The following is a 27905-nucleotide window of genomic DNA, read 5'->3' on the forward strand; positions in this document are numbered from 1 at the left end:
CAAGTCAGTCACAGTGGGCTGCCGAGTGTGATGGTCTTTGGGGTCCTCACCTAGGAGGCCCCGAACCACTTGAAAAAGCTCTGCTGGATGACATTGAGCCGACACAATGGTGGCAGAAAAGTGGGATTTCTTCGCTGCCATCACCGCCATAGAGTAGGGCCTAATATGGGCTCTAGCCTGTGTTCAGTCACATTCATTCAGAGTTTTCCTCCAATGATGCTCAAGCCCTCTACCAGCCTGCTTCATTGTCCACAACTCACCTGTATACCAGGGAGTTGCTTGGGCTCGGCGGGTTGGGAGAGGGCACCTAGCTGCGACTGTGTCAATCGCCTGACCCGTCTCCTCACACCAAAGGGAGACCAGGATGTCAACAGGATCGTCCACTCTCTCAGCAGGAAACTCTCCCAGAGCCATCAGGAATCCATCAGGATCCATAAGCCTCCGGGGGCGGACCATCCTAAGTGGTCTTCCACTCCTGCAGAGGTGTTGTGGGTCCACCCTCAGTTAAATCTTCACCAGATGGTGATCTGTCCATGATAACAGTGTTATCATCTCCAATCGGCTATCAACAGAGGGAGTGTGACTCTGCTGATTTGTTTGGATCTCGGCGGCTTTCCATACCATCAACCATGGTATCCTTCTGGGATGCCTGTTTTCTCAGGCTTTTAACTGAATTAATGTTAAACAATTTAATCTGTTTTTATTTTATGAGATTTATCTTGTGAAATTTTAACTGTTTTTATTTTTATTTTGTGGTGTTTTAATTCTGTACACCACCTAGAGATGTACATATCAGGCGGTATAAAAATGATAAATAAAAAAATAAAAACTTGGAGATCTTTGCATTAGAATACAAACTTTGCTTCAAAGTGTTAACTCAACCATTACTTTTGCAAGTACAGTCATCCCTTGCCAACCACGGTTTCACCAACTGTGGTTTTGGGTATATGCAAATGGGAAATTGTGGCAGGTCTTGCCAATCGCAACCCGAATATCTGCGGTTGGCGAGATTTTTTAGTGATGGGGGCGGGTTCCGCTATTTTGGGGGATTAAGAGGTTTGATTAAGAGGTTTGATCTTCTCATTCCTCTTGGTGATCCTTGCTGACCTTGCTGTCTCCTGCCAATTTAAAATGCCTTTTAGTGATTTTGGGAAGTTCAAAAAATGTCCAGAGGTTCTGATCATTCTTCTTGATGACTCTTGGCGATACTACACGATTTGTTGTTATTTTAAAGCATTTGGGGGGGGGGTATTTTTCCTTTATTTTTTGGTCTTTTTGTGGTAATGGTTCCCCTAACCCCCTGTTTTTCATAGACTTTAATGCCTCGCCAACCGCAAATTTGCCAATGGCAAAGTTTTGCCAGAACGGAACCCTAGCAGTTGGCAAGGGATGACTGTAGTGACCAGACTGCAACATAAAAGCAGCTGAAAAGGGTTACCATTCTGAAAATAGGCATATGAAGTAGTTATAATAGTCACTCCTGCACACACATTTACAAATGCTCAACAACTTGCTGCTTACACATATTGTATAACAAGTAGAGGGGTCAACTGAGAAATAAGAGATGTGTATTAAGTTGGGCTCAGTTTTCTGCTGGAAGTATATGGCAGATTATGAACATTTTGGTATTTTGGTTGGAAGGCAGATGAAAAGAAGTTGGATTGTGAAGGGAATTTAAAAATTTCTTTTTCTAGTGCAGTCTTCACTGAACTGGGTGTTCACTGGCAAAGTAATATGGTGACTTGTACCCACTTTAAGGAAATGCATAAATATAGAAACAGACTGCAACCTGAAAGATGGTACTTGGTGGGCACAATTCACTATTTCTTTTTGGAATATTGAGAAACCTATTTGTTTTCTTCTGAGGAAAGGAAAACTTTTGCCATAAAATACAAAAATGAGCAAAAATGGATTTTATGTTGAAAAGCACCTTTGATTTTAACTTGAGTTCTTTAATAACATGTATTGAGACATTGGCAGAAATTGGTCCTAATTGCTCTTATGTCATCTCAGTTGTAGAGTTCATTGTTCAAGAGATTCTTTATCACTGTCTACACAGAAGGGAACAGAAGAGAGTCTTGTTCAAGAGGCTCCCTTGGTCTCAGGATTTGTGCATGTAACATCTGTGAGCTTAGGCTCTGGCATGAGAGACCTATACATCCACCTGAGGGTTTTGTTTTCTTTCCCGCTTAGCAGTATTTGCTGCCTATGAGCATATGTAATCTTGGCTCCTGACTGTTTGTTCTACAAATTGGGGGTGGGATGGGGTGGAATGCACGAGGCTTTGTGCGACCCTGAGAGACAGTGCTTTTCTAGAAAAGTCATTATTCTCAATAGCAGAAGTGCCAATGTGAATATGCAGAATATTTCAGTGCACTGTAGTTTCTATAGTAACTAGCCTATTTTCCTTTACCCCTGCCATACAAGTGTGGCAAATACTTAGTGTGTGTCAGCTTTGGAAAGAGTGGGAGGGTATAATGAAAAAGAAAGGACGTTGATGTTGAGTTGTGTCAAATCAAAAAATAATAATAATTAAATAATAGATTTAGATGTAGGCTATTTTTCTCCATTTGTTGTATTTATTGGAATAAGCACTCTCAGACACGCCCCCCCCCATTGTCCTCTTCACATGGGAATTTTAAGTAAAGGACCTTTTCCCATATATGTAAAAGGCTGAATTTAAATTTAAGTTAAGGCTTTTATCATTACAGCTGCCATGGCCTGTTCAAGTGTTTTCCAAAGCTCTGAAACAGAGAGGGCACCATTCTGCAGAAGATGATGGTAGAACTTAATCAGATTGTGAAATCACTGTGAAAGGGACAGATAAGACCAAACAAAAAATTGTTCACTGTGTTTGCTTACAGTTCACTGCCTGCCTAAATGACAGCTTAAGTTTGCCAATACTTGTAAACCACATCCTGATTTTATTGTTCATGTGTCAGTGAGATGAAACACAGAAGTATAAGTCAGATTTGTAATTTAAGTGACGTTTGCAAAACAAGTATTCTGCTCTGGGGAAGAAAATAAAAATTCGGCTTGAATTTTATATCACTGTGAACAAGGGCTCACATCTCCCATATTTAAATAAAGATGGTTAGTGCTGTTTTTGTTGCATTGTTTTGTAGTTATGATGCATTGTTACGAATCTGTTGTAAGGCAGCCTTGAAAATCTGTACCGAAGGGCAGGATTTAAATATTCTAAATAAATACTAGCTGGCCCTGTGCAGAACATCTGCACCCTGGTTCTCTGTCTCTCACCTCTCCCCAGACAATCTGGCTCCCTGCCCTGCCTTACTCCCTCCCCTCACCTTAAGCCACCCCCTGCCATACTGAATGGCAGTGGAAGTGGTGAAACCTCCCTCACTCAGCCTCCCCTCCCCCTCCCACTCAGTCTTCCACTCAGACTCCCACTCTCCCCCCCCAACTCAGCCTCCCCACCATTCCCCTCCCCTCCACTTCCTTAGGGAGCGCGGCATTGCGGTGGTGGTGGACTAGTTTGGCTCCTACCACCTACCTCTGTTGCATTGCCCTGCCGAGTCTCCTTGCAAAGAGGAGGGGTGATTTGGCCGGAAGAACACACCGAGGGCTGGCCTTTGTCACCCTGCTGAGTCTCCTCATGAGGAGAACGGCCAAGCTGGGGCTTCCTTTCTGGCCTGCATGGATGGCCCTCGGTGTGCTCTTTCTCCTTAGATTTCCTCCTTGTGAGGAGACTTGGCAGGGCGACAGGTGCCACTGCTCAATGTCTCTTCTTTCTTGTTGCCGTAGCGCCTCCTCCTCGGTACTCCCTCCTCCTTATTCTTCCTCCTCCTTGTTCTCCCTGTCTCTCCCTCATCTGTCTCCTTGTGCTGCCTTTCCCTGTCCCAGCCACTTGGGATGGCAGCAGAGGGGGCGAAACCTACTTCCTACCCCCCCAGCTGTTTTGGCCCCCACCCCCTGCCTTAAGCTGTCCCATGGCTGCAGAGAGGACAGGCGACAATTGGGTATTGGCAGCCATGATGGCAGCGGAAGCTCCTTCTGTGGGCCTGTCCGGTTGTACGAGAAAGCCGTGCACGTACAACCTTAGTGTGTGTGTGTGTGTGTGTGTGTGTGTGTGTGTGTGTGTGTAATAAAAGCACTAAATACATGTAGGGATGGTGCCGTTGTTTATGAGGTGGTGATGTCAAGTCATCTTGTATTAAAACAAAGCAATTGCTTCTTCATAAGATTAGTAGGATAACATTTGATGATAGAACTAACACCTGTTGTGTAGGATTTGACTTCACATTGTATTTTTGATGTATCATTTTAATCTACCTGCCTCTGAATACTATGACCTCTAAGCCTGCCTAGAGGCCTTTTTCAAGTTGGCAAGTCTTAGTATACCAGGGCTGCATGTCTAGTGTGCCTAGCATTTAATTTTGATTTTGGGGGATCTGGGTCCATTTCTCTTCTCTGCTAAGATCTTACCATGGGGCCTTTAACAAATTGCTTTCTCTCTGGCTTAGTTCCCCAGTTATACACTGGAAAGGATAATCTCGATCTGTCTTAAAAGAGTGGTTTTAAGGGCAAACACACAAAGATTGTAAATAACTTTGCAAATCGAAAGGACTGTATCAGTTATAAATTAGGGGTGTGCACAAAATGGATTTTGTATTTTGTTTCAAGCTCAAAAAAAAATGCAGAAGATCGGAATGTTTTGTCAAAATTGCAGTTGAACCATTTTTTTCGACAGAACAAAACCCAAAATGTTCCAAGTGTTCCAGCCATAGGGAACAATGGGGAAACTCAAAACACCCCATTGTTCCCCTAGGGACACCAAAGTGGGTTGTGTGGTAGGGCAAGTTGGTGCTACCTACCACCCAACCCACAAAAGAAATGGGCAAGTGGGCAATTTTAAACAATTTTTGAACCTTTCCCCCAAACCCATAGGATTCTATGGGAGTTTGGGAGAAAGGGAGGAATCTCTTAAATTCTGAAATAGCCTATGATGCAAAGGTTATTTCTTTCAGGAACAGGGGACACAGTGGTGTAGTGAATCGGGTAGCAGCCCTGGTTCATCCTGATGCTGTGGCCCCTGCTGTCCAGCCGCACCCCCTGTGTCTGGCATCAAGCAGAAGTGGGGACACATGACCCTATTCACAAACCACTTCAGCACTCAGCACTGGGTTTCCAGCATTGCCGGGAGCACCTTTCCCTGCTTGAAAAGGCAGAGACACATTTTCCTGGCCAGGCTGGGAACCCAGCGCTGGCTGAAGCTTCTAAAAAATGGAGCCACGGCTGGGAAATGTGCCCCCAGCCGCGCAGTAAACCTGGTGCTGGCCGCTGAAGAGGTTTGCGAAACGGGCTGCATGGCCCCACTTCCGTGTTTCACCAAACCCATGTGTCTGACGTCAGACGCAGGGCATCTGACATCAGACCCAGGGGCGTGGCTGGGGTTCCAGGAGTGACCCTGTGGTGTGGCGGCCCGGGTTCTTTGGACCCATTCAGTCAATTGTCGCTTTAACCCTGTGGGGACTCATGGGAAGTTTGTTGTAGCTGGTTACCTAGAGATGTGACCCTGGATTGATAAAATGAGATGAAAATCTATTTACTCTCAGTGTTTTATGCTGTTTTGGTAGCTGGCTGTTCTGATATGAAAAACAGGAGCAAGTGTTTTAAACTTATGGTCTGATCCTACGACTTGATGTACCAGCTAATAGGCAGTTATTCGCAAATAGCGATTGTGGTGCCAAGCCAACACAATATCACAAAGCAGAATATTGTGCTGTCATTGGAGGCAAATAAGCCCTAGCAAATATTTAGAAAAAGGGTACCAGTTATTTTGGACAATGCTGTAGATTTCCCTGTATCTGCTGAACATGATTAAATATGAGCTCTTGGGTTCTGCTGTATGCTTTCACTCCCCTCCCCCCACGGGAAGTATGTAATAGCACTGAGTTCTCACAAAGTATCATCTAGATCAGTTGTGCCCAAACTGGGAGCCTCCAGATGTTGCTGAACTGCAACTCCCATCAGCCCCAGCTATAATTTATAGGAGCTGTAGATGGGAGCTGTAGTTCAACAACATCTGGAGGCTCCTAGTTTGGGAAGCACTGATCTAGAATATTCTTTTTGTCTTTCCTTGCCTTTTGTTCCACATTTATTGCTGTGTTCCTTTTTATGATTTACCTTTATGCTCTACAGTGCAGTCTATTTTAAAATAAATTATGTATTGCATCATTTCCTTGAATTGTATTGCCTTGCATGGAAAATAAAACCACATTTCTCTGCCCTGATTCCAATATTTAGGAGCCCTGACATTCTAGTACAGATAAAATATTAGCTGGATCTGTTGCATGCAGGCATTCATTTTCCCTCACAGACCCAGGATAAAAATGCAAAAAAGGTATGCTGACTTAATTCTAATGTGTTTTAGTGCCGATAAGTGATGAAGAGGAGGGAGGCATGTTCTTTGATAATGTTGCTAAGTCTGCCATTGATCCGTTTGACACATCCTCTGGATCTGTACAGCTGATTGCTATAAAGCCTGTAGCTTTGCCTCCTGCGCATCCAACATCAGACAGGAGTCAGGAAACTGCTATCCTTAATGGGGAGGTGAGAAACTATCCAGTAACTGATTTTTTGTGTTGATATTTTCATTAGCAGGTCTTTCAAGCAAGTGATGAACATATGAAGTTGCCTTCTACTGGGCCAGTCCATTGGTTCCTCTAACTCAGTATTGTCTACATTGTCTGGCAATGGCTCTTCAGGATTTTGGCGGTAGGGAGGGGGGTGTCTTTTCCAACCCTATCTGGAGATATCAGAGACAAAACCTAGGACCTTTGGCATGCAAACCACCCTACCTCTGAGCTATCCTCTGGCTCAGGGGTAGGGAAATTGGCCACTGGGTCAAGCTGGCAGGGACACTAGGACCTGAGGTTTTTATTTGTTTCTAGCACTGAATATAAAGGTGGTCTATGGAGCTGTGTAAAGAAGGAGAACTTTAGCTAAAGTCCCTACAGAGAAAATGTGTTTCCTCCTACTGAAGCAATTGTCCTTGCATGTAGGACAGTGGGCTTGAAATCTGCACTCCCTTTTAAAGATGTCGCTCGTCACTCTACCCCCCATCCCTGGTGACACCTTGGAGCACAGAACATGTTTGTGCACATCTCTAGTTTGGAGAACTTCTACAGAAGTCATTACCTAAGAAAGTTGTATCTTCATGTCACTCCAAGAGCAAATCCTGATCATGAAAACTGCTTACCTTTTCACTGATTAAATTGAAAGATCATGTTCAGCTGCCAGCTCACTTCTGTAAACCACTTCTCATGTTTGTGATTTATTCGTGTGAGCAACGAAACATTGGGTTTATAAATGTACATGAGATTTCAGTTCCTCTTCTGCAAACTGGAAATTGCAACTGCAGTTTTCCATGTCAGGGAATTGGAACAAAAAACCTGCATGTGTTCATGCTATGACATTAGATTGGTCATGAAGGCAGACTGCTCATGTGAGTAGTGATCTACCGCAGTGAGATGGCAGTTGAATATGGGAAGTGAATGAGTGAAAGAGTACCTTCAAATTTGTGGAGATGCTGTTCCCATTTGCCTGATGTTGTGGCTTGGCACAGAAATTCAGGATTGTGTCTCATTTACAGGTGAAACTCGGAAAATTAGAATATCGTGCAAAAGTCCATTAATTTCAGTAATGCAAATTAAAAGGTGAAACTGATATATGAGACAGACGCATTACATGCAAAGCGAGATAAGTCAAGCCTTAATTTGTTATAATTGTGATGATCATGGCGTACAGCTCATGAAAACCCCAAATCCACAATCCCAGAAAATTAGAATATTACATGGAACCAAGAAGACAAGGATTGAAGAATAGAACAATATCGGACCTCTGAAAAGTATAAGCATGCATATGTATTCAGTACTTGGTTTGGGCCCCTTTTGCAGCAATTACTGCCTCAATGCGGCGTGGCATGGATGCTATCAGCCTGTGGCACTGATGAGGTATTATGGAAGACCAGGATGCTTCATTAGCGGCCTTCAGCAATTCTGGATTGTTTGGTCTCATGTCTCTCATCCTTCTCTTGGCAATGCCCCATAGATTCTCTATGGGGTCAGGTCAGGTGAGTTTGCTGGCCAATCAAGCACAGTACACTGTATACTTTTCAGAGGTCCGATATTGTTCTATTCTTCAATCCTTGTCTTCTTGGCCATGTAATATTCTAATTTTCTGAGATTGTGGATTTTGGGGTTTTCATGAGCTGTACGCCATGATCATCACAATTATAACAAATTAAGGCTTGACTTATCTCGCTTTGCATGTAATGCGTCTGTCTCATATATCAGTTTCACCTTTTAATTTGCATTACTGAAATTAATGGACTTTTGCACGATATTCTAATTTTCCGAGTTTCACCTGTATATCTCCACAATAGCAGGTAGATCATACCTACTTTCTGGCTTATGTTCTAACAATATTTGCCAAGCCTACTTGGAAGTTAAAATATGCATTCATACACATAGCATAATCCTTACGATTGCTTTGGTTGTTAAAAGTAATCTATAGGTTGAACAAAGGTTGGCAGAAAATCTCAATTTGTACTGTATCTCCCTTTTAGTTCATGTGGATTAAGTAGATTGTTCCAGGGAATTAATGACCTGTACAAAACTTGACTAACAAGCAGAAGGTTGCCGGTTTGAATCCCCAATGGTACTGTATCGGGCAGCAGCGATTTAGGAAGATGCTGAAAGGCATCACCTCACACAGCGTGGGAGGAGGCAATGGTAACCCCCTCCTGTATTCTACCAAAGAAAACCATGGGGCTCTGTGGGTGCCAGGAGTCAAAATCGACTCGATGGCACACTTCACCTTTACCTTTACAAAGCTATAGTGTGATGTGATTAATCTATATAGTCATCCCTTGCCAACCGCTAGGGTTCCGTTCTAGCAAAACCTACCCATTGGCAAATTTGCAGTTGGTGAGGCATTAAAGTCTAAGGCAAAGACCTAAAAATAAAGGGGGAAATACAAAAAAAAATCCTCTTTAAAAATCACAAAAAATTGGTGCCAAGAGTCACCAAGAAGGATGAGCAGATCGAACCTCTGGAAATTTTTCAAGTTTCCAAAGTGGTTTACACAGAGACATAATAAACAAACAAACAAATAAATAAGAAAGATGGCTCCTTGTCCTCAAAGGGCTCACAATCTAAATAGAAACATAAGATAGACACCAGCAACAGTCACTGGAGGTACTGTGCTAGAGGTGGATACTCCCCCTGCTACTTAAAGAGAATCACCACATTAAAAAGGTGCCTCTTTGCCATTAGCAAGGGTGATACATGTGTTCCTTAACTTATATGAAGTGGATAACACATACATGAACACAAATATGAAACCATCTTGCCAGTCTTAGCTTACTAGTTTTACATTGCAGATCACAATTTATTTATTTATTTATTTATTTATTTATTTTTGGCTTTCCTTCAGGTTAACAAAGCCTTGAAACAGAAATCTGATATAGAGCACTATCGCAACAAATTGCGCCTGAAAGCCAAGCGGAAAGGTTATTATGATTTTCCCCAAGTTGATAATAATGCTCTGGCAGAAAGAAAAAAGATGTATGAAAAAGCACAAAATGAAATAGATCGTATTTTGGATCCTGATACAGATGGATCCTCTCCATTTGTAGAACCCAAAAACAGGTGAGTGTTTTTTTCTGTTCACTATCCTGTCAATTGTCATCATCTCATCTCTACCCAAAAAAAGAAAAGTTGTGAGAAGTGCTGCCTAGTACCATATGGTGAAATGCTAAATGGACTAACAGACTCATTTGCTTATGAAGATTGTTTTCTTGTGTATTATTTTTTCTTTGTTTAGTGACTTGATTTGCAAGATAATTGTTGCTTTCTTTGTGAATGTATAAAGCTGTAATATGTTTATAAGGAAAAAAGGATAACAATATGGCTATAGGTATAAGTTATTTCTTTTCTATTGAGATGAATTGAAAATTAGGTTATCTCTCAGTTTAAGGAAATGAATGACTATGTGTCCAAAGTGTGCTGCCCTAAGTACAGAATTGTATATGATGCTAAAATAGATGATAGCATAATAACTTTCAAATGCTATAAAGTTGTGCCATGGAGTCGGTGTCAACTCCTGGCGCCCACAGAGCCCTGTGGTTTTCATTGGTAGAATACAGGAGGGGTCTACCTTTGCCTCCTCCCATGCAGTATGAGATGATGCCTTTCAGCATCTTCCTATTGGCTTCTGCCCGATATAGGTGTTTCCCATAGTCTGGGAAACATACCAGTGGGGATTCGAACCAGCAACCTCTTGCTCTCTAGGCAAGTTACTTCCCCACTGTGCCATTAGGTAGTTCTTCAAATGCTATAGTTAGACACTAATCACTCTCACAATTTTGTCAGCAGAAAGTGAAAGTCAGATAGTTTGCAGTGGTCACAACCTTTGCATATCAGGAAATAAATGTAGCTTTCTCTTGAAAACAAGTGAGATAAATGCTGTCTCATGATTATGCCTTAATTATTTTGAAATGACTTCCAAACATAATGATATCTACCTGATCATGTTTTCGTTTGAGAGATTTTATTCCCTGAGTCATGTCCCTAAAATAAAATAAAACATCTGGGGGGAAAGTTGTAGATTGTGTCAATTCAGGAAATATGTATGTAATTGAGATGTAAGCAACTACTGTATTTTCTGTAGCATGCAGCTCACCTTTTAACTTGTGTTTGGAGCCCTTAAATAAAAAGAAAGCTACAAGAATGCTATTATAATATGTTGTAGAAATGTATGGAAACTATTGACTTAGTTGTCAGTGAGTAACCCCATTCAAATCTTCATGGCCTTGTGTGCAGGAAGATATTTTAAGAAAGCTATTGTTTCCCGATCGGCAGATAATCTGTATAGCTTTTTAGCCTACTTTCCAGTAGGCTTATGAGAACATCCAGCATTATGTGTGTATGTCTGTCTGTGTGTGTCTACTTTGCATCGCCTGGACCAATATGAACCAAATTGGGTACAATTGTAGGGACACATAGTGAGACCTCAATGGTGTCGTTTGTGATGATGTCATCCACCCCAATTCAAGATAGCAAATGCATAAATTTGGCGCAAGTGGGCTAACTTGTGAACCACCTAACTGATTTGGACCAAATTTGGTACAGTTGTAGTGAGTGACACACAGGGACACCTCAGTGACATGGTTTGTGATGATGTCATCCACCCCAATTAAAGATGGTGGACACATGAACATTTGAGGCACAATTGGGCTAACTTGTGAACCGCCTAATTGGTTTTAACCAAATTTGCTACTGGTGTAGGAACACATTGGGGTGGCTCAAGGGCTTAGTTTGTAATTATGTAATCTACCCAATTCAAGATGGTGGATGCATGAACGTTTGACGCATGAGTGGGCTAACTTGTGAACTGCCTTAACTGATTTGGACCAAATGTAGTCCAGTGGTAGGGAGAGTGAAAGGAAAGTAGGCCGATTAGTTATTACTAAAACAACTTGTTTACATGTATGTGTTTGGTGGGTGGTGAGCTGAAACAGAATTTTTATTTTATGGTTAGGTTGAAATATATACAAAAATACTGTCACTAAATTAATTAGTGACATGTTTATCTTTAAGTAGGTTTTTTTTTTAATGGGAGGGTTTCAGCTACCCCATAACCACACTTGGGGGGTGCTGGGGTGGCCCAGAGCAAGGGTGCTAACCACCCCCATGGGTTGCTAACCCATGGGGTACTGGATTTTGTTGTTTCTGAAGTGTTCTGAGTGTAGATTCTTTGGTAGCATATAAGATTTTCAATGACAAACCATGAATCCACTCTCATCTGCTAACCTTAAAGACACATAAACTTCAAAAATCACTTAAAAATCAGCCCTTTGCCTAATTCCTTTCAAATAATTCTGATCGCTTCCTTGCCCACCTTGGGCACTACCACCAACCACATTCTGCTCTAGGCCACCCCTTTGCCCCCAACGTGAAGTTATACATTTGCTGACATGTCCATGCTTCTTTATGGAGAAAAACCTTAAAGACATGTAAACTTCAAAAATCACTTAAAAATCAGCCTTTTGCCCAATTTCTTTCAAATAATTCTGATAACTTCCTTGCCCACCTTGGGAACTACCACCCACCACACTCTGCTCTAGGATACCCCTTCCCCCCCGACATGAAGCTATACATTTTCTGCAATCCTCATTATTCCCTATGAGGAATTCACCAATAATCGGAGGAGTGTCCTGAGTGCCTATCACCCACCCCACTTTTGTGCCCCTAGGTCCTCCACAATAGGGGATAATGGGCTGGTTCAGATCCCATTATACCCTATGAGAAAAATAATTAAAAATATTTCAAATATTCATAAAAAAATAATAGGGGTGTCCGAATGCTTCGGGGTTTGGGTGGTTGTTGGCACCCATGGGTGCTCCGCAATAGGGAATAATGGTCTGGTTCGAGTCCCATTATACCCTATGAGAAAAAAATAAAAATAAATTTCAAAAATTCATTAAAAAATCATACGAGTGTCTGATTGCTTTGGGGTTTGGGTGGCAGGTACCCCTGGGTGCCAGCTACCACATCACCCACTCTTAAAGGTTCAAACCGGTACAAACCGGTTTGTACCGGTTTGAATTCGAACCGAACCAGGGGGTGGTTCGATTAGAACCAAAATCGAACCACCACCCCCTGGTTCGAACTCGAACCGAACCAGGCGAACTGGTTCTATGCACATCCCTAGTGAATCTATTAGAGTACAAATTGACTTGTACTCGAATCTAGCTAGTTCGGGCAATTTGGAAACAGAACAAATCCTTTGGTCCATTTGGTAGATTCTGGACCAAATTGAATCACACCAGATTCAGTTTGAATCGATTTGAGATTCAGTTTCTTCCTATTATTTTCCCCGGATTCTCTGCTTTCATTAAACAAAACAAAAAACTGACCTCTAGCCCTTGTAGATGTGGGGTTATGGAGCACTCCAAACTGTGTGGTCACTGTTTTTCAAGTGTTTGGATTCTTTGGTGTATAATAACTTTTCCTCAGCGAATCCCTATGGAGATTCATTACACACCTTTGTTTCTTCTGTCATTTTGACTGTCTTTGGATAGTGCCAACTGTCAACTGCCATGTGCCAACTACACCCCCCTCCCACCTGCAAGGCAGTGGGGTACTACTCAATTTATGTTCTTGGATTTTTAAAATGTGTTTAGACTCTTTGGTATCTAATAACCTTTACTCATAATGAATTCCTATGGGGATTCATTACAAACCAAAGAATCTAAACACCTCAACAATTCCTAAAATATAAATTGAGTATGTAGTGATTTGTGGGTTGGGGGTAGTTGGCACATGAGATGCCACTAATTCCCCACCCCCACCAGCAAACCAGTGGGGTCAAAATGAACAGAAGAAATGAAGGTGTGTAATGAAGACATCAAAGAATCTAAACACTTCAAAATTCCTTAAAAATAAACTGAGTTTATGGTGTGGATGGTGGTGATGTAGTTGACACATGGCAGTTGACAGTTGGCATTGTCAAATGACAGTCAAAATGAACAGAAGAAACGAAAGCGTAATGAATCCTCATAGCAATTCATTATGAGGAAAAATTATAAGAAACCAAAGAATCTAAACACTTCAATAGTCCTAAAAATAAACTGAGTACCCCACTGCCTTGCAGGGCTCTTTCTGTGTGTGTGTGTGTGTGTGTGTGTGTGTGTGTGTTTGTATGTGTATGTGTGTGTGGTGTAGTTGGCAGATGACAGTTGGCACTGTCCAATGACAGTCAAAATGAACATAAGAAATGAAGGTGTGCAATGAATCCTCATAGGGATTCATTATGAGGAAAAGTTATTATACACCAAAAATCTAAACACTTGGAAAATATTGACCGCACATTTTGCTCCATAACTCCACTAGAGATATGGAGTTAGGGCTAGAGCTTAGCATTTTCCTCCTTTTAAATGAAAGCAGGGGATCCATGCTAGGGTTAGGGTAGGATGACTTTGAATCCACATTATTTCTTATCGTGTAAATTGACAAAATCAGTAAAAACTAAAAAAACATAAAAAATCAACCAATTGCCCAGCTGCCTTGAAATATAGGTGGTACTGTCCAATGGGGACCTAACCACCACCCAAAATGGGTGGCCCTGAGGCCTTTATAAGTGGTCCAAATCGATCCGAATCAAATAAAATCTGGGGTGATTTGGGGGGAAAGATTCAGACACAAAACAAATCAGGGATGATTTGATTTGGGCACAAATTGCATCGAAAAAAAATAATTTGTGCACATCCCTATTGCCCATAAATTGTTTGTGTGTGCACTTTCTCTCTCTCTCTCTCGCTCTCTCTCCACAAACATATGAAGTATACAACCAAGAACATCTTCTGACCAGTAACAGTTGCATTCCAACTGACCTTAACCATCACAGGCTCCTCCCCCTATCTGCATATTGGGTCGTTTGTGTATATGTATATGTGTGTGTGTGTGTGTGTATGTATATGTGTGTATATATATGTGTGTGTGTGTGTGTGTGTGTGTATATATATATATATATATATATATATATATATATATATATATATATATAAAATCCCCACTGCCCAGTCACCACAGTGCCACAGGCTCCTCCTCTCTATCTGCATATGGAATCCCCACTTCCCAATCACTATGGTTCTTCTGCTCTCACAGGCTCCTCCCCACTATCTGCATATGGAATCCCCACTGCCCAATCAGGTGCTTCTGCTTGCGAACTCTTGCAAGAGCTGCCATGCACAGGATTAGCCATGGGCACGCCTTAGATAATTATATATATAGATAAATAAATAATAAACACACTGATGTTGTGAATATCCCTTGTGGTGATGAATATATTGCATAAATTGAATTAAATTAACTGATACAGCATTACAAAGAAAAGTCACAGCAGAGAGAGTTACCTGGCTTAAAATGTGGCAGTGTATTATTATTATTAGTAATATAATATTTATATACTGCTTTTCAGTGCCCCCGTGCTCAATATCTCAAAGCAGTTTCTATAGAAAAATGAATAAGTTTGGTTCCTAGTCCCAAAAGGGCCCAAAATCTCAAAAGGTATGAGGTAGACATCAGCAACAGCCACTGGAAAAACTCTATGCTGGTTTTGGGTAGCACTCTCCCTGCTAAACATAACAGAGTTACCACAAATACACCTCTACCTTTAGAGTCAGTAAACAATGTCAGCAATTTCTTTAACTCATAATTCTATACATAAAGTGGCGCAGCTTTAGCTGTGTTGACATATTACTACTACTACTACTACTTTGGATATTTATATACCACCCTTTAACCAAAGTTCTCAAAGTGGTTTACATAGAAAAATAAATAATACATAAATAAAATGGTCCCGTGTCCCCAAAGGGCTCACAATCTAAAAAGAAACATAAGGTTGATACCAGCAACAGCCACTGGAAGGATGCTGTGCTGGGGTTGGATAGGGCCAGTTGCTCTCCCCCTGCTAAATAAAGAGAATCACCACTTTTTTCTTAGCTCAGTTAGCAGATATATGCTATGTCATCTTGCCATTTTATTGAGTTTTATATGGAATTTTGTAAGACCAGCTGAGAAGAGTTTGCAGAGACCCAATGTTTATAGTAGATTGTGCTAAATTTGCAATTTAGCAATTTGACTAAACTAAGCACAATTCAGGGAGCTTGTGATAACCTATGGTTTGAATTCTCAATAAATATACATGGTGATGTAAGATCCTAGTCTGAATGGACATATCCTTAATTTCTTCTCACAATGGTGTAGTTAAAACACAAACTTCCAACTTTAATGAAAGTTGCAAGAAAAAACATTGCTATGCAACAGAAGACAATTTACATGGCAAGAACTGATATTACATTATTTGTTTCATGCGGGTTCTCAGATACATCTGTGCCCACGGTTTGTGTGAAAGATAAAAAAAAGAACAAGGTAGCACCTTTTAAAATAACGTGTTCTAATACATGAGCTGTCATGGGCTATAACTTATTCAGGGAGGTTTAAATGCTTACCATGAGGCTTCATAGTATTTTTGGTCGTAATATCTGATTTTTGTGAAAGATGTCGCCTGTGTCCCATCTTGACCATTGAGCTGGTAGCAATGGCAGCAGTTTCCCTCATTGGGATGACACTTTGTCTAGCTGCTGTGCTCACAAGAATCTCTGCCAGGACACTGTAGTAATATTCATGGACCAGCTTGGTCCACAGTTCTATCAAAAAATGGTTGGAACTTGGAACATCTTGTGTGGAAGCAGTTTTGGATATTGGGAGCTAGCCTTTTTCTCTTAGCTTTGTGCAGCAGCTGGGAAGCAAAAACCCGGAACTGGAGTCTCTTTTGGAACTCTTTTGGAACTTTGGATCTCAGAATAGTAAGAGCAGGTGGGATGTGTCTGCCACCTCAGAGTCAGAAAAATATGTGCACTGTTATCAATGAGCATGGCGTTTTAGTTCTGGCTGCTTTCAAAAATGCTGCTTCAATATGTTTTTGGAAGGGGAAAAATACTATTCCAAGGCAAAAGAACCATCTAACTTGTTTTAGCATGTTGTTGACTAGGGGCAGACAAGTATCTCCTGCACATATTAAAGAAGATACTATTTAATCAAATCTTCTTGTTGCTTATCTTGATAAATGATGCTTATCTTTCAGAACTTTGGATTCTAAACATTAACAAGAAAAGTAAGTTTTTTCCAGATGCCATGTATAGAGACAGCTCCAAAACCTGCTGTTTTGATTTGAACACAAATAGAATCCATCCTAAAACAGGCTGATTTATATTTATAATCCCAAAATTACGTTTATTGTGCAGAGCCCGCAGCGGGGGTTGGGGGCAGTGACCCAACCCACCATCCCACTTTGACAAAGAGGCATGGAGGTGCCTTTGAACTAGTCCTGGTGGAAGCAGTAATTGCAGAGCTGGCAGCAGGAGGGAGGCGGAGACCGGATCCATCATCTCTTCCCGCGGCCAGCCTGGCTGGCTGCTCACACTGGGCTAAGCCTCTGTGTAGGTGCAGGGAGGCGATTTAAAGGGATAGCCCGGAGTTCTTTTAGCTAGAACTCTGGTGTTTTCCCGCAAACTGGTGTTCTAACAAAAAAGCAACAGGCTATCCCCTTGAATGTCTGAAGTTTTATGGACATCATATAGATATTGACTTTTGCCATGCAAGGCTCACCAAGTAGTTTTTCTATACTCTTTTGCACAAATTGCTGAATAGACATTGCAAATTCCTGGACAAAATTCCCATGGTCTGTCAGCCCAGCAAAAGTGTCCTGAGTTTGAGAAATTGCCTTGCTAGTGAAGAGGGGCACTGAGCGGATGCAAGGAAAAACAGGCATTGGGGAAGTATGAGATTGCAGGAGAGTCATATTAGGTTTCTTCTGGGTCTCAGGCACAGTAAAAATCTAGACTGCTAGCAGAAAAATACTAGGAGAACATCCTATTTTTAGAAAGTTCTCTGCAATTATGAATCCTGAAATTTCTGGAAACATTGATGATGATGATGATGATGATGATGATATAAAACTATGCCTCATTATTCAAATATATTAATTTTCCTGGGTGTGCCTTGGAATGTGCGTCCCAGAGCCCAGCTGATTGGCTGGGCGGCGGATGCGCCTGATTGGCTGAGGCGCACCCAGGAGGATTGGTTGCCGTGGCGGCCCAGCCATGGAGGCCAGAGGCAGCGGGCCCGGCCTGGCCACGGAGGCAAGGCCCAGGAGGGGGGAAAGAAAGGGGGGGGCAAAAGTGGTGCTGGGGAGGAGAGGCGGCTGGGCCCGGAAGTGGAGACTGAGGCAGAAGTGGGGGGAGAGGTAACCGCCGGCCCCAAAAAGCATACAGATGCTCTGTGTGGGGTCGGCTAATTCAAATAAATTTCTCGATGGTTCTAACAGAACTTTCATTGGCATGGACAACCAGGCAACTAGATACAGGTGAACCTTGGTATTTGTGGTGGTTCGGTTCCTTGGTTCTAGCATGGATAACAAAACCTCTGATACCAAGTCATTGGGGCAATGGGGAACTATAATTGCTACTTTAAGGTTGAGGATAGGCAGGCATATTGGTGTGCAGACCAAAGGCAAGATGCAGACAGACAAACCTAAGGCAAGCTGGATATAGGTTGGAAACCAGCTGCATGAAGAAAGGCTAGCTGAAGGTCAGTAGTCTCTACAGAGGGAGAACTAAATAAATAAAAACTAGTTACCCTTATTTAAAATAAATAAAAACTAATTACCTTTCCCAGCAACAGGTTGCCCTGATTCAGGAAATCAAGAGGCCTGAGAAACCTTATACTTGCTGGTCTTCTGATATCAGCTGATTTCCTAAACAGGAGGATTATAGTCCTGTTATGTGAATTAACTGGCTGGAACTGCCTTGTAGCCCTACTAGCTGAGCAAAGAAGCACTTTTCAGAGTGGTGTTTCTCTTTATATTTAGCAGAAAGAGAGCAACTGGCTCTATTCTACTTCAGCACAGCATCCTTGATTGGCTTTTGCTGCTTCTACCTTGTGTTTTTTAGATTGTGAACTTTTTGGGGACAGGGGACTATATACTTTTTTTAAAATATAAACTGCTTTGAGAACTTTTGTACTGAAAAGGTGGTGTAGTAGTAGTAGTAGTAGCAGCAGCAGCAGTAATAGCCCTAGTGGCTCAGATAGCAGGGAGCCAATGCCTGACAGGGCAAGTTCCCTAATCAAGACCTGTGATGTCAATGGTTCCTTGTGAGCAGAGATGTGGAAAAAACCATAGCACAAGATTTGTAGAATAAGGATATTTGGAATATGGCAAATGGTGAGTGTTAACAGTATTTATGTATATTCAAGCCTGGGAAAAAATAAATGAGGAAGATAATACATGCTAGAGAAGCATTATTCTAGGGTGATTCAGGTCAGCAAAGAATAAAGATTGTTGACTGATATCTGGTGTCATTACTGAGGGCTCTGAAGCATCAGTGCCTTGTATAGGTCTCCAGTGGAGGGGGAGGGGGAATTTTTACATATGCACAGCAGAAGATAACTTTTGAATTATACAGTTGTCTATTTTATTAGCACAGACTGTCTTAGAAATATAAATGTCGCAGGAAAATTTTCCATATTAATATAGTGGATGTGATGTATTAAAATAATGACTGGAAGGTTAGAAGGTATCTAAGGGGTTAACCCCCCCCCTCAAAATATATGTTGCATGCAGTTTTAATATTGATCCAGTAAATTTTATTAGACACAGTGGGATTTGCTTGCTTGTGCACCATGTGGAGAAAGCTGTGGAATGTTTTCCAAGGCTTGATTTTAAATGTTTTATTCACTACTTTAGAGAGAGAATATGCTATATTCTAATCCATTTCCCCAATACTTCACTCACAAATATGTCTGAGTTAAATAAGTGGGATGTGTTCACGAGCAAATTTGTTCGGGATTGAGTTCATTTTAGGCTAGTAGTCAAAAATGACCCTACTGTCATCTGAGGACAAATTGAACACTTTGTGCCTGTTAAACAGAAATTCAAAAATAGATAATTGGCCACAGGAGCTGAAAATGAAACTTCTTTTTTTAACAGACACACTTTCTGCAGAAGAGTTTCTGAATTAGGAATCTGTTCTTGTGGAGCCTATGTAGCACTGATGTTCAGATGTTAATAAACCACTTAGATCATAGACCTGAAAATGCCACATACTTGGTTCTTATTAAGTGGAGTACAGTTGTGCCGTTGAGTCGGTGTCGACTCCTAATGATCACATTCAATGTGATTTTCTTGGAAGAAGACAGGAGTAGTTTACCAGTGCTCCTGCACAGTATGAGATGATGCCTTTCAGTACTATCCTATACTGCTGCTGCCCAATATAGGTGACTACAAATGTATTTACTCGGCACAGTCTGGGAAGCACACAGGCGGGGATTTGAACTAACAGCCTTTTGCACTCTAGGCAAGCTGCTTTCCCACAGCGCCACCTCAGCTGTAGGTTTTACCAGTGTTGGGATGAAGTATTTTCCTCTTGATTCCTCTGTAGTGACTACAGAGCTCTGCTCCTTATTTCTTTGGTACTTTGAAATGTAAGCGAAAGAAATAAACAGTCACCAAATGCATTATTCAAACTGACCTTTACAAATTCACATTTTTGTATAACATCACTCTAAAAACATTTATAAATCATCAGCACTAAATAACTTGATATAGTTAAAAAAAACCAGGTCCCCAGCCCTGCAAATTCCTGTGAGCCTTCTCTGTCTCATGTTCAATGCTCTAAAATGCTATTGCTGTGTTCCCTATAGACACTGACTAACCTTTGCTTGTGCTGATACCTTCCTTCTCATTAGTGAATCTTTTTAAAATCATTTAATTGGCAATCTCCGGGCAATTTCATAAAGCCTGCTCATTATATGCACTGTTCGGGATGCCCCCACCCAATGGTTTTGAAAATAGGTCAAGGGTGTGATGAATCTGTCTGAGTAATATCAAAGCAGTGTAATTATTTTTTAATAGTGGAAGTGTAGGACGGGTATCAGTCCTCACCCTACTCTATCGGGAATGGCACATTTGGGACTTCTTCAGCTGCCCTGTCCTCACTGGCTCTCATGCTGCATAGTAATAGGTGGGTGGAAGAAGAGCTGCATGGTTGCAGGGAGCTTTCATAATACCTTGTATTGAGGGCTTCTCCTGCATGTGCAGAGGGGGGATCATTTTTCAGTTCTCTCTCTTCTCTGCAAAAGACTATTCTGCTTGCAGGAAAATGTTTTTGAGGACTGCACAGCCCTCAGGGACATAATCCTGCAAGAGGAAGGTCTTCTCCACTGAGGGGACAGATGTGAAAATTTATTCCTCCTCCATGAGTGCTCAGCTGCGGGAGAAGCCCTAACCTCAGATATGCTGCAAGCTTCTTGCAACCACGCAATCCTTCCGCCCACCTACTATTGTGTAGCATGTGGGCCATTGGCTCCATTCCATGTAAACAGAAGGTGGAAGAGGCTGTTGGCAGACTGTTGAACATTTTGGTAGCAGTTTGACTGCATTTTGGTAGCAGTTTGACTGCTTCACAGGGAGATCTATTCACCTGCCTGCCTTCTGTCTTTTTCTTTTTCTTTTTTGCTTCCTGTACAGCCCCCTGAACCTTTCTGTAAGCTGGCTGCTTTACCTAAATTCTTATCACAGGACTTTCTGCTTTGCCTTTATCTTGCCTGTTTGCCCAAGTACTCCAAGATTTAATACCATCTTACCTTTGTTCCCTGGTTAACATATAATAATTAATAGATTCCTTATCTTGAGTGAGCTGCTCAAGTGCGTGGATGCCTTGCAATTCCAGACCCTTTCAGATGTAACTGATTATGGATGAATTTCAGTCCTGATTTTGAAACGGACACTACTGTGGTCACTTTAATGGATGAACTACTTTAGGAAACGGACACTGGATTGTGATCCTACAAATTTTCCTGGACCTCTTAGTGATTTTCTGTATCTTGGTATTCTTCTGGATAGGTTGTCTGTGTTGGAGATGTGGGGGCACTGTACTTCAGTGGCTCATTTGATCCTTGGATGTAACTTAGCACGTGGTGCTGGGAATAGTACTACTTGGCCCAATGGCATTTATATTGTGGAGTTCTGCAGGCATCCATCTTGTCCCCAAGCTATCCAACATATACATGCATTTTTCATGTAAATGTTAAAGAAATTCCAGCTCTATGTTTTCTTTCCCCCCCGAAGAATGATTTTTTTTTAAACTGAAGGATGACAGACATTTTTGGAATAAATAATGTGATTAAAGATAGCCATTTACTTTAGCACTTTGTTAAACTATTGAAGGCCACTTCACACATAGCATTTTTAAGGTGTATGTAAAATATGTTTCAGATATACACCTAAAATATTAGAACCCTTGCTAACTTGGCAAAGAGGCACATTTTAATGTGGTGATTCTCTTTATTTAGCAGGGGGAGAGTAACTGGCCCTATGCACCCCCAACACAGTACTTCCAGTGACTTGCTGGTGTCTGTCTTATGTTTCTTTTTAGATTGTGAGCCCTTTGTGGACAGGGTTCCATCTTATTTTTTTGTTATTTTTCTGTGTAAACCGCCATGAGCCATTTTTGGAAGGGTGGTATAGAAATCGAATTAATAATAATAATAATAATAATAATAATAATAATAATAATAATTCATAAACAACTATCAAAACAGTTCAATCACATTTTGCAAGGAGGTGATATTGAACAATGGCTAACAACTGGGAAAACTCATCTCATCATGAAAGACCCAGCAAAGTGTGCAGTTCCAAGTAATTATAGACCGATAACCTGCCTGCCAACCATGTTCAAATTATTAACTGGAATAATAGCAGATGAAGTGATGCAACACTTATTAACTAACAAACAGCTTCCAGTTGAACAGAAAGGAAATTGCCCAAAGACCAGAGGAACAAAAGACCAGCTGCTGATTGACAAAATGATTTTAGAAAATTGCAAGAGAAGAAAAACCAATCTAAGTGTTGCGTGGATTGACTACAAGAAAGCCTTCGATTCATTGCCTCACACATGGATACTAAAATGTTTAGAAACAACTAGTGTCAGCTAAAACATTCAGATATTTATTTAAAAAGCAATGAGCATGTGGAGTACACTGTTAACAATCAATGGCGAGACACTTGGACAGGTTAGCATTAGAAGAGGCATTTTCCAAGGGGACTCACTATCCCCTCTGTTGTTTGTAATCGCCATGACCCCACTTTCACAAATACTAAACAAAACAGGCCTTGGATACCAAACATCTAAAACATCAAGTAAAATCAACCATCTGCTGTACATAGACGATCTCTAGTTGTATGGAAAGTCCCAGTCAGAAATCGAATCACTGCTAAACACTGTCCGTATATTCAGTAGCGATATAGCAATAGAGTTGCTAGACAGGTGTGCTGCATTAATAATGAACAGAGGAAAAATAAGAAAAACAGAAGGAATAGAACAGCCCAATGGAAGCAAGATCAAGAACCTGGAAGAGAAAGAACATTACAAATACTTGGGCATTCTCCAGGCGGATAACATTGCACACACTGAAGTTAAAAGAAAAATTGGAAGTGAATATATCAGGAGAGTTAGAAAAATCCTCAAGTCCAAACTCAATGGCGAGAACACCATACAAGCCATAAACACCTGGGCTATACCTGTTATAAGATACACTGCAGGAATAATAGACTGGACCCAGGCAGAGCTAGAGACGCTAGATCGTAAGACCAGGAAAATCATGACCATCAAACATGCTCTGCACCCCCACAGTGATCTAGAGATGCTAGATCATAAGACCAGGAAAATCATGACCATAAAACATTCTCTGCACCCCCACAGTGATCTAGAGACGCTAGATCGTAAGACCAAGATCGTAAGTGATGTGGATAGGCTATACCTCCCTCGCAGCTCAGGTGGAAGAGGAATGCTGCAAGTCCATCAAACAGTAGAGGAGGAGAAAAGAGGCCTTGCAGAATATGTAAAGGACAGTGAAGAAGATGCACTTCAAATGGTCAATAATGCGAAACTATTCAACACCAATGAAACAAAGCAGGCCTACAAGAAAGAACAAGTCAAGAACCGAGCAGAAAAATGGAGAAATAAGCCACTGCATGGTCAATATTTGCACAATATAACTGGAAAATCAGACATCACCAAGACCTGGCAATGGCTTAAGAATAGCAACTTGAAGAAAGAAACAGAGGGTTTAATACTAAGAACAAATGCAATAAGAGCAAAAGTAGAAAAGTCAACAACGAACAGCAAGTGCCGCCTTTGTGAAGAAGCAGATGAAACAGTGGACAACCTAATCAGCTGTTGTAAAAAGATTGCACAGACTGACTACAAACAAAGGCATGACAAAGTAGCAGGGATGATACACTGGAACATCTGCAAAAAATTACAAGTTACCTGTAGCCAAAAATTGGTGGGGCCATAAAATTGAAAAAGTGGTCGAAAATGAAGATGTGAAAATATTATGGGACTTCCGACTACAAACAGACAAACATCTGCCACACAATACACCAGATATAACTGTAGTCGAGAAGAAAGAAAAACAAGTTAAAATAATTGACATAGCAATACCAGGGGATAGCAGAATAGAAGAAAAAGAAACAGAAAAAAATCACCAAATACAAAGATCTACAAACTGAAATTGAAAGGCTGTGGCAGAAAAAGACCAAAATAATCCCAGTGGTAATTGGCGCCCTGGATGCAGTTCCAAAAGACCTTGAAGAGCACCTCAACACCATAGGGGCCACAGAAATCACCACCAGCCAATTACAAAAAGCAACTTTACTGGGAACAGCCTGTATTCTGCGACGATATCTATAACAACAGCAACAACATTGACAATAAAATTCAGCCATCCCAGGTCCTTGGGAAGGACTCGACGTCTGGATAAAACAAACCAGTCAATAACACCTGTCTGACTGTGTAAACAAGAAATAATAATAATAATAAAAATATTTATATCCTGCTCCTCCAGTATAATACTATTCAGGGCGGCTCAAAACAGTAAAACAGAAAATTAATATAAAATTTAACACAATAAAACACAATGTAGAACAAAAACAATTAAAATTAACCCAGTTAAAATTAAAAACCCACTAGGCTGTAATAAAACACAGCCTGGTGGGTTTTTAATTTTAACGGTTTGTTTTAATTATTTTTGTTAATTGTTTAAAAAAACTCTCTCTGAACAAGTAGGTTATAAGATCTTTTTTAAAAAACCCAACGGACGGAGCATGGCAAAGTTCTTCTGGGAGGGCATTCCAGAGCCAAGGTGTCACAACCAAAAAGGCCCTGTCTCTTGTCTTCACCAACTGAATTTCAATCAATGGCGAGCAGGGCCTGAGATGATGAGCAAAGGCCCTGGCAGATTCGTATGGTCAAATGTGGTCTGACAGATACCCAGTCCCAAGCTGTGCAGGGCTTTAAACATCAAAACCAGCACTTTGAATCTAGCTCGGAAGCAAACTGGCAGCCAGTGAAGCTGATGCAGGGTGGGTGTAAAACTCAAGAAAGGACTAGCAGCAGCATTCTGGACCAGGTGAAACTTCTAGTGTAAGGAAGGAGTAAGGAAGGAGCTTTGAAACTTCCAAACCGTCTTCAAAGGCAGCCCCATGTAAAGCACACTGCAGTAATCCAATCTGGATGTTACAAGATGCGTGAGTGACTGAGGTCAGGTCAGACTTCTGCAAGTAGGGCAGCTGTAGTTGCTAAAAAGCACTCCTATACATCATTGCCACCTGAGACTCCAAGGACAGCGTCAAGTCCAGAAGCACCCCCAAGTTGCCAACTTGGTCTTTCGGGGTGAATGTGACTCCATCCAAGACCAGATTTACCTCACTGATCAGATAATTGGTTTTACCAACCCAGAGCACTTCCATCTTATCTGGATTAAGTTTCATTCTCTCTGCCCCCATCCAATACAGAACAGCCTGCAGACACTGATTAAGGACATCTACTCCCTCCCTGGTATTGATTTAAATGATATGTATATTGATGACACTGCAGCCCATACCCATGGATGACCTCCCCTAGTGGTTTCATGTAGATATTAAAGAGATATTAAATTAGATATTAATACTAGATATTCAAGTTTCATAATCTACATTTTATAATATTGGCTGTGATTTCCTGTAAAGCAGAGAGAACAGAGCATAACATGGGGGGGGGGCAGGAGGGGTGCTTAGTCCTTGCATATGCTTTCCCCCCATCACACACATTGATTGTTCTCAGCAGGTTTTCTTCTGATAGAACTCGAAGACTAGAAGCAACTCAAGAAGAAAGAAAGGAGCTTTGGGGGAGGGGTTTGTCCACACTATGCTTTAATGGCCACTACCCATCCAGATTTATAGGAAATCAGCTCAATGCACATTTTGAGACTTTGGTTGTACCACCACCACATCTAGTTTGGCCATTATTGATATACATCTCAGTCACCCTTAGATCAGATGGTGTAGAAGAGAGTATGACTTAACATTTAAATTGCTGTCATTTTTGGAAAAGTATAATTCTTAAACATCCTATAAACTTAATAGAATTCTAAGGAGATAAAATAGATGCATTTTGGTAGTAAGAATCACAAATTAACTCAGGTGTTTTCTTTCACCAAGTGTTACTTCATGTTTGTCAAGATTTTTTCTTTCATTGCCTTGCTCGTTTGATCTTGGATTCTGAAAAAAAGGAGCAAATGGGAGCAAGTGATTGACTCCTATACCATTCTGTATTGCATGGGGCTTCCTTGCATCTTCTTGCTCTTAAAAGTCATAATCGTCTCAATTGAGCCACATTTGGAGTACTGCGTATAATTCTGGTCACCACATCTTAAAAAGGACATTGTAGAACTGGAAAAGGTGCAGAAGCGGGCAACCAAGATGATCAGGGGCCTGGAATAACTTCCTTATGAGGCAAGGCTACAGCATCTGGGACTTTTTAGTTTAGAAAAAAGATGACTGAGGGGAGACATGATCGAGGTCTATAAAATCATGCATGGTGTGGAGAAAGTTGATAGAAATAAATTTTTCTCCTTCTCGCATAATACTAGATCATGGTCATCCCATGATCTATACTGGTCATCCCATGAAACGAAATTTAGGATGGAAAAAAGGAAGTACTTTTTCACACAATGTATAATTATCTATGGAATTCTCTGCCATAAGATGTGGTGCCAGCCAATGAGCCTGGGTGGCTTAAGAGGGGTTTAGCTAAATTCATGGAGGACAGGTCTATCAATGACTGAGGGCTATAGGCCACCTCTAGCATCAGAGGCAAGATGCTTCTAAATACCAGTTGCAGGGGAGCAGAAGTGGAAGAAAGGGCCTGCTCCAAGCTCATGCCTGTGGGCTTCATGGCCACTATATGAAGCAGGATGCTGGACTAGATGGGCCTTGGCTCCAATTCAGCAGGGCTTTTCTTATGTTATTCTAAAATGGAAACATATCTTTGTCTAATAATTTTTGTTGACCTTTTCTGAACCTTCCAAAGGAGGTACTTTTGCATCTAGCTATTTGCTATCATTTTTAATGTGTTGCCGCTCCACTCAAGGCTACACACGTACTGTCTACCATTGATATCAGATATTCCTCTTAATATTTTATACAACCAGTTACGCGAGAAACAGAAGACCACATTCAAAAATATAAAGCCTACCAGAGTCATTAATCCTTCCTTAAATCTCTCTGCTTGCCATCAGAGTGCTAAAAAGTACAACTATAACAAAACATCAAATTTACATCTCAAACAGAGCTGGGTTTCTTAATGTTGGCATAAGTTCATATGAACATTTTCTGCTACCTTATATGGAATATGACTATTGGTTGATCTAGCTCAGAATTAACTTCAGTGGTTCTCCAGAGTAGGAGTGTGCCCAGAGCATGGTTTGTGCCCCAGTCCAAATTCGGACCCATTTGGTGCAGTTCGAGGTGGCACTAGGGAGTTGGGGGTGGCAACGGTGATGGTGACTGGCACCTTTAACAGTACAGGTGGAGAGTCCTGTCAGCCTTACTGCTGCTCCAAGCAGTTTCCTGCTGCAGTGGCACTGCTCCTGTCAGCTGGCGCATCTCCGTGACCACACATGGGCTGTCGGGAGGGGCTCCACTACAGCAGAAAGCTGCTTGGAGCAGTGGTCTGGCTGTTAGGCCCTCTGTCTGTACTGTTGAAGGTGCCACTTGCTGCCCCAACATGGCACCACTTCAAACTGCTGGACCAGTTCAAAGTTTGGCTGAACCTCACCGAACTGGTCCACTTGGCCATGGACCTGTCCAAATTTGGACTGGTGCATGAACTGCAGTCCATGCACATCCCTGCTCCTTAGCTTCAGAAAAGAGTCTTTCCTGATCTGATTAGGAGATGCCAGGGATTGATCCTTCGACCTTCTACATGCAAAGCA

The 27905-nt window shown here is 41.4% G+C and overlaps 1 protein-coding gene across 5 annotated transcripts in view; it reads left to right on the forward strand.

The window, feature by feature from the left end:
* KIAA1549L (KIAA1549 like) overlaps positions 1 to 27905 on the forward strand; it is a 278328-nt gene that overhangs the window by 216376 nt on the left and 34047 nt on the right. For all 5 annotated transcript variants that reach the window (XM_053306233.1, XM_053306238.1, XM_053306252.1 and 2 more), the window contains 2 exons: positions 6395 to 6573; positions 9460 to 9674. In XM_053306233.1, coding sequence (XP_053162208.1) covers positions 6395 to 6573; positions 9460 to 9674 — 394 coding nt within the window. The remainder of the gene's footprint in view (positions 1 to 6394; positions 6574 to 9459; positions 9675 to 27905) is intronic.

Source organism: Hemicordylus capensis, chromosome 1, assembly GCF_027244095.1.
Source record: "Hemicordylus capensis ecotype Gifberg chromosome 1, rHemCap1.1.pri, whole genome shotgun sequence".
Taxonomy (NCBI): domain Eukaryota; kingdom Metazoa; phylum Chordata; class Lepidosauria; order Squamata; family Cordylidae; genus Hemicordylus; species Hemicordylus capensis.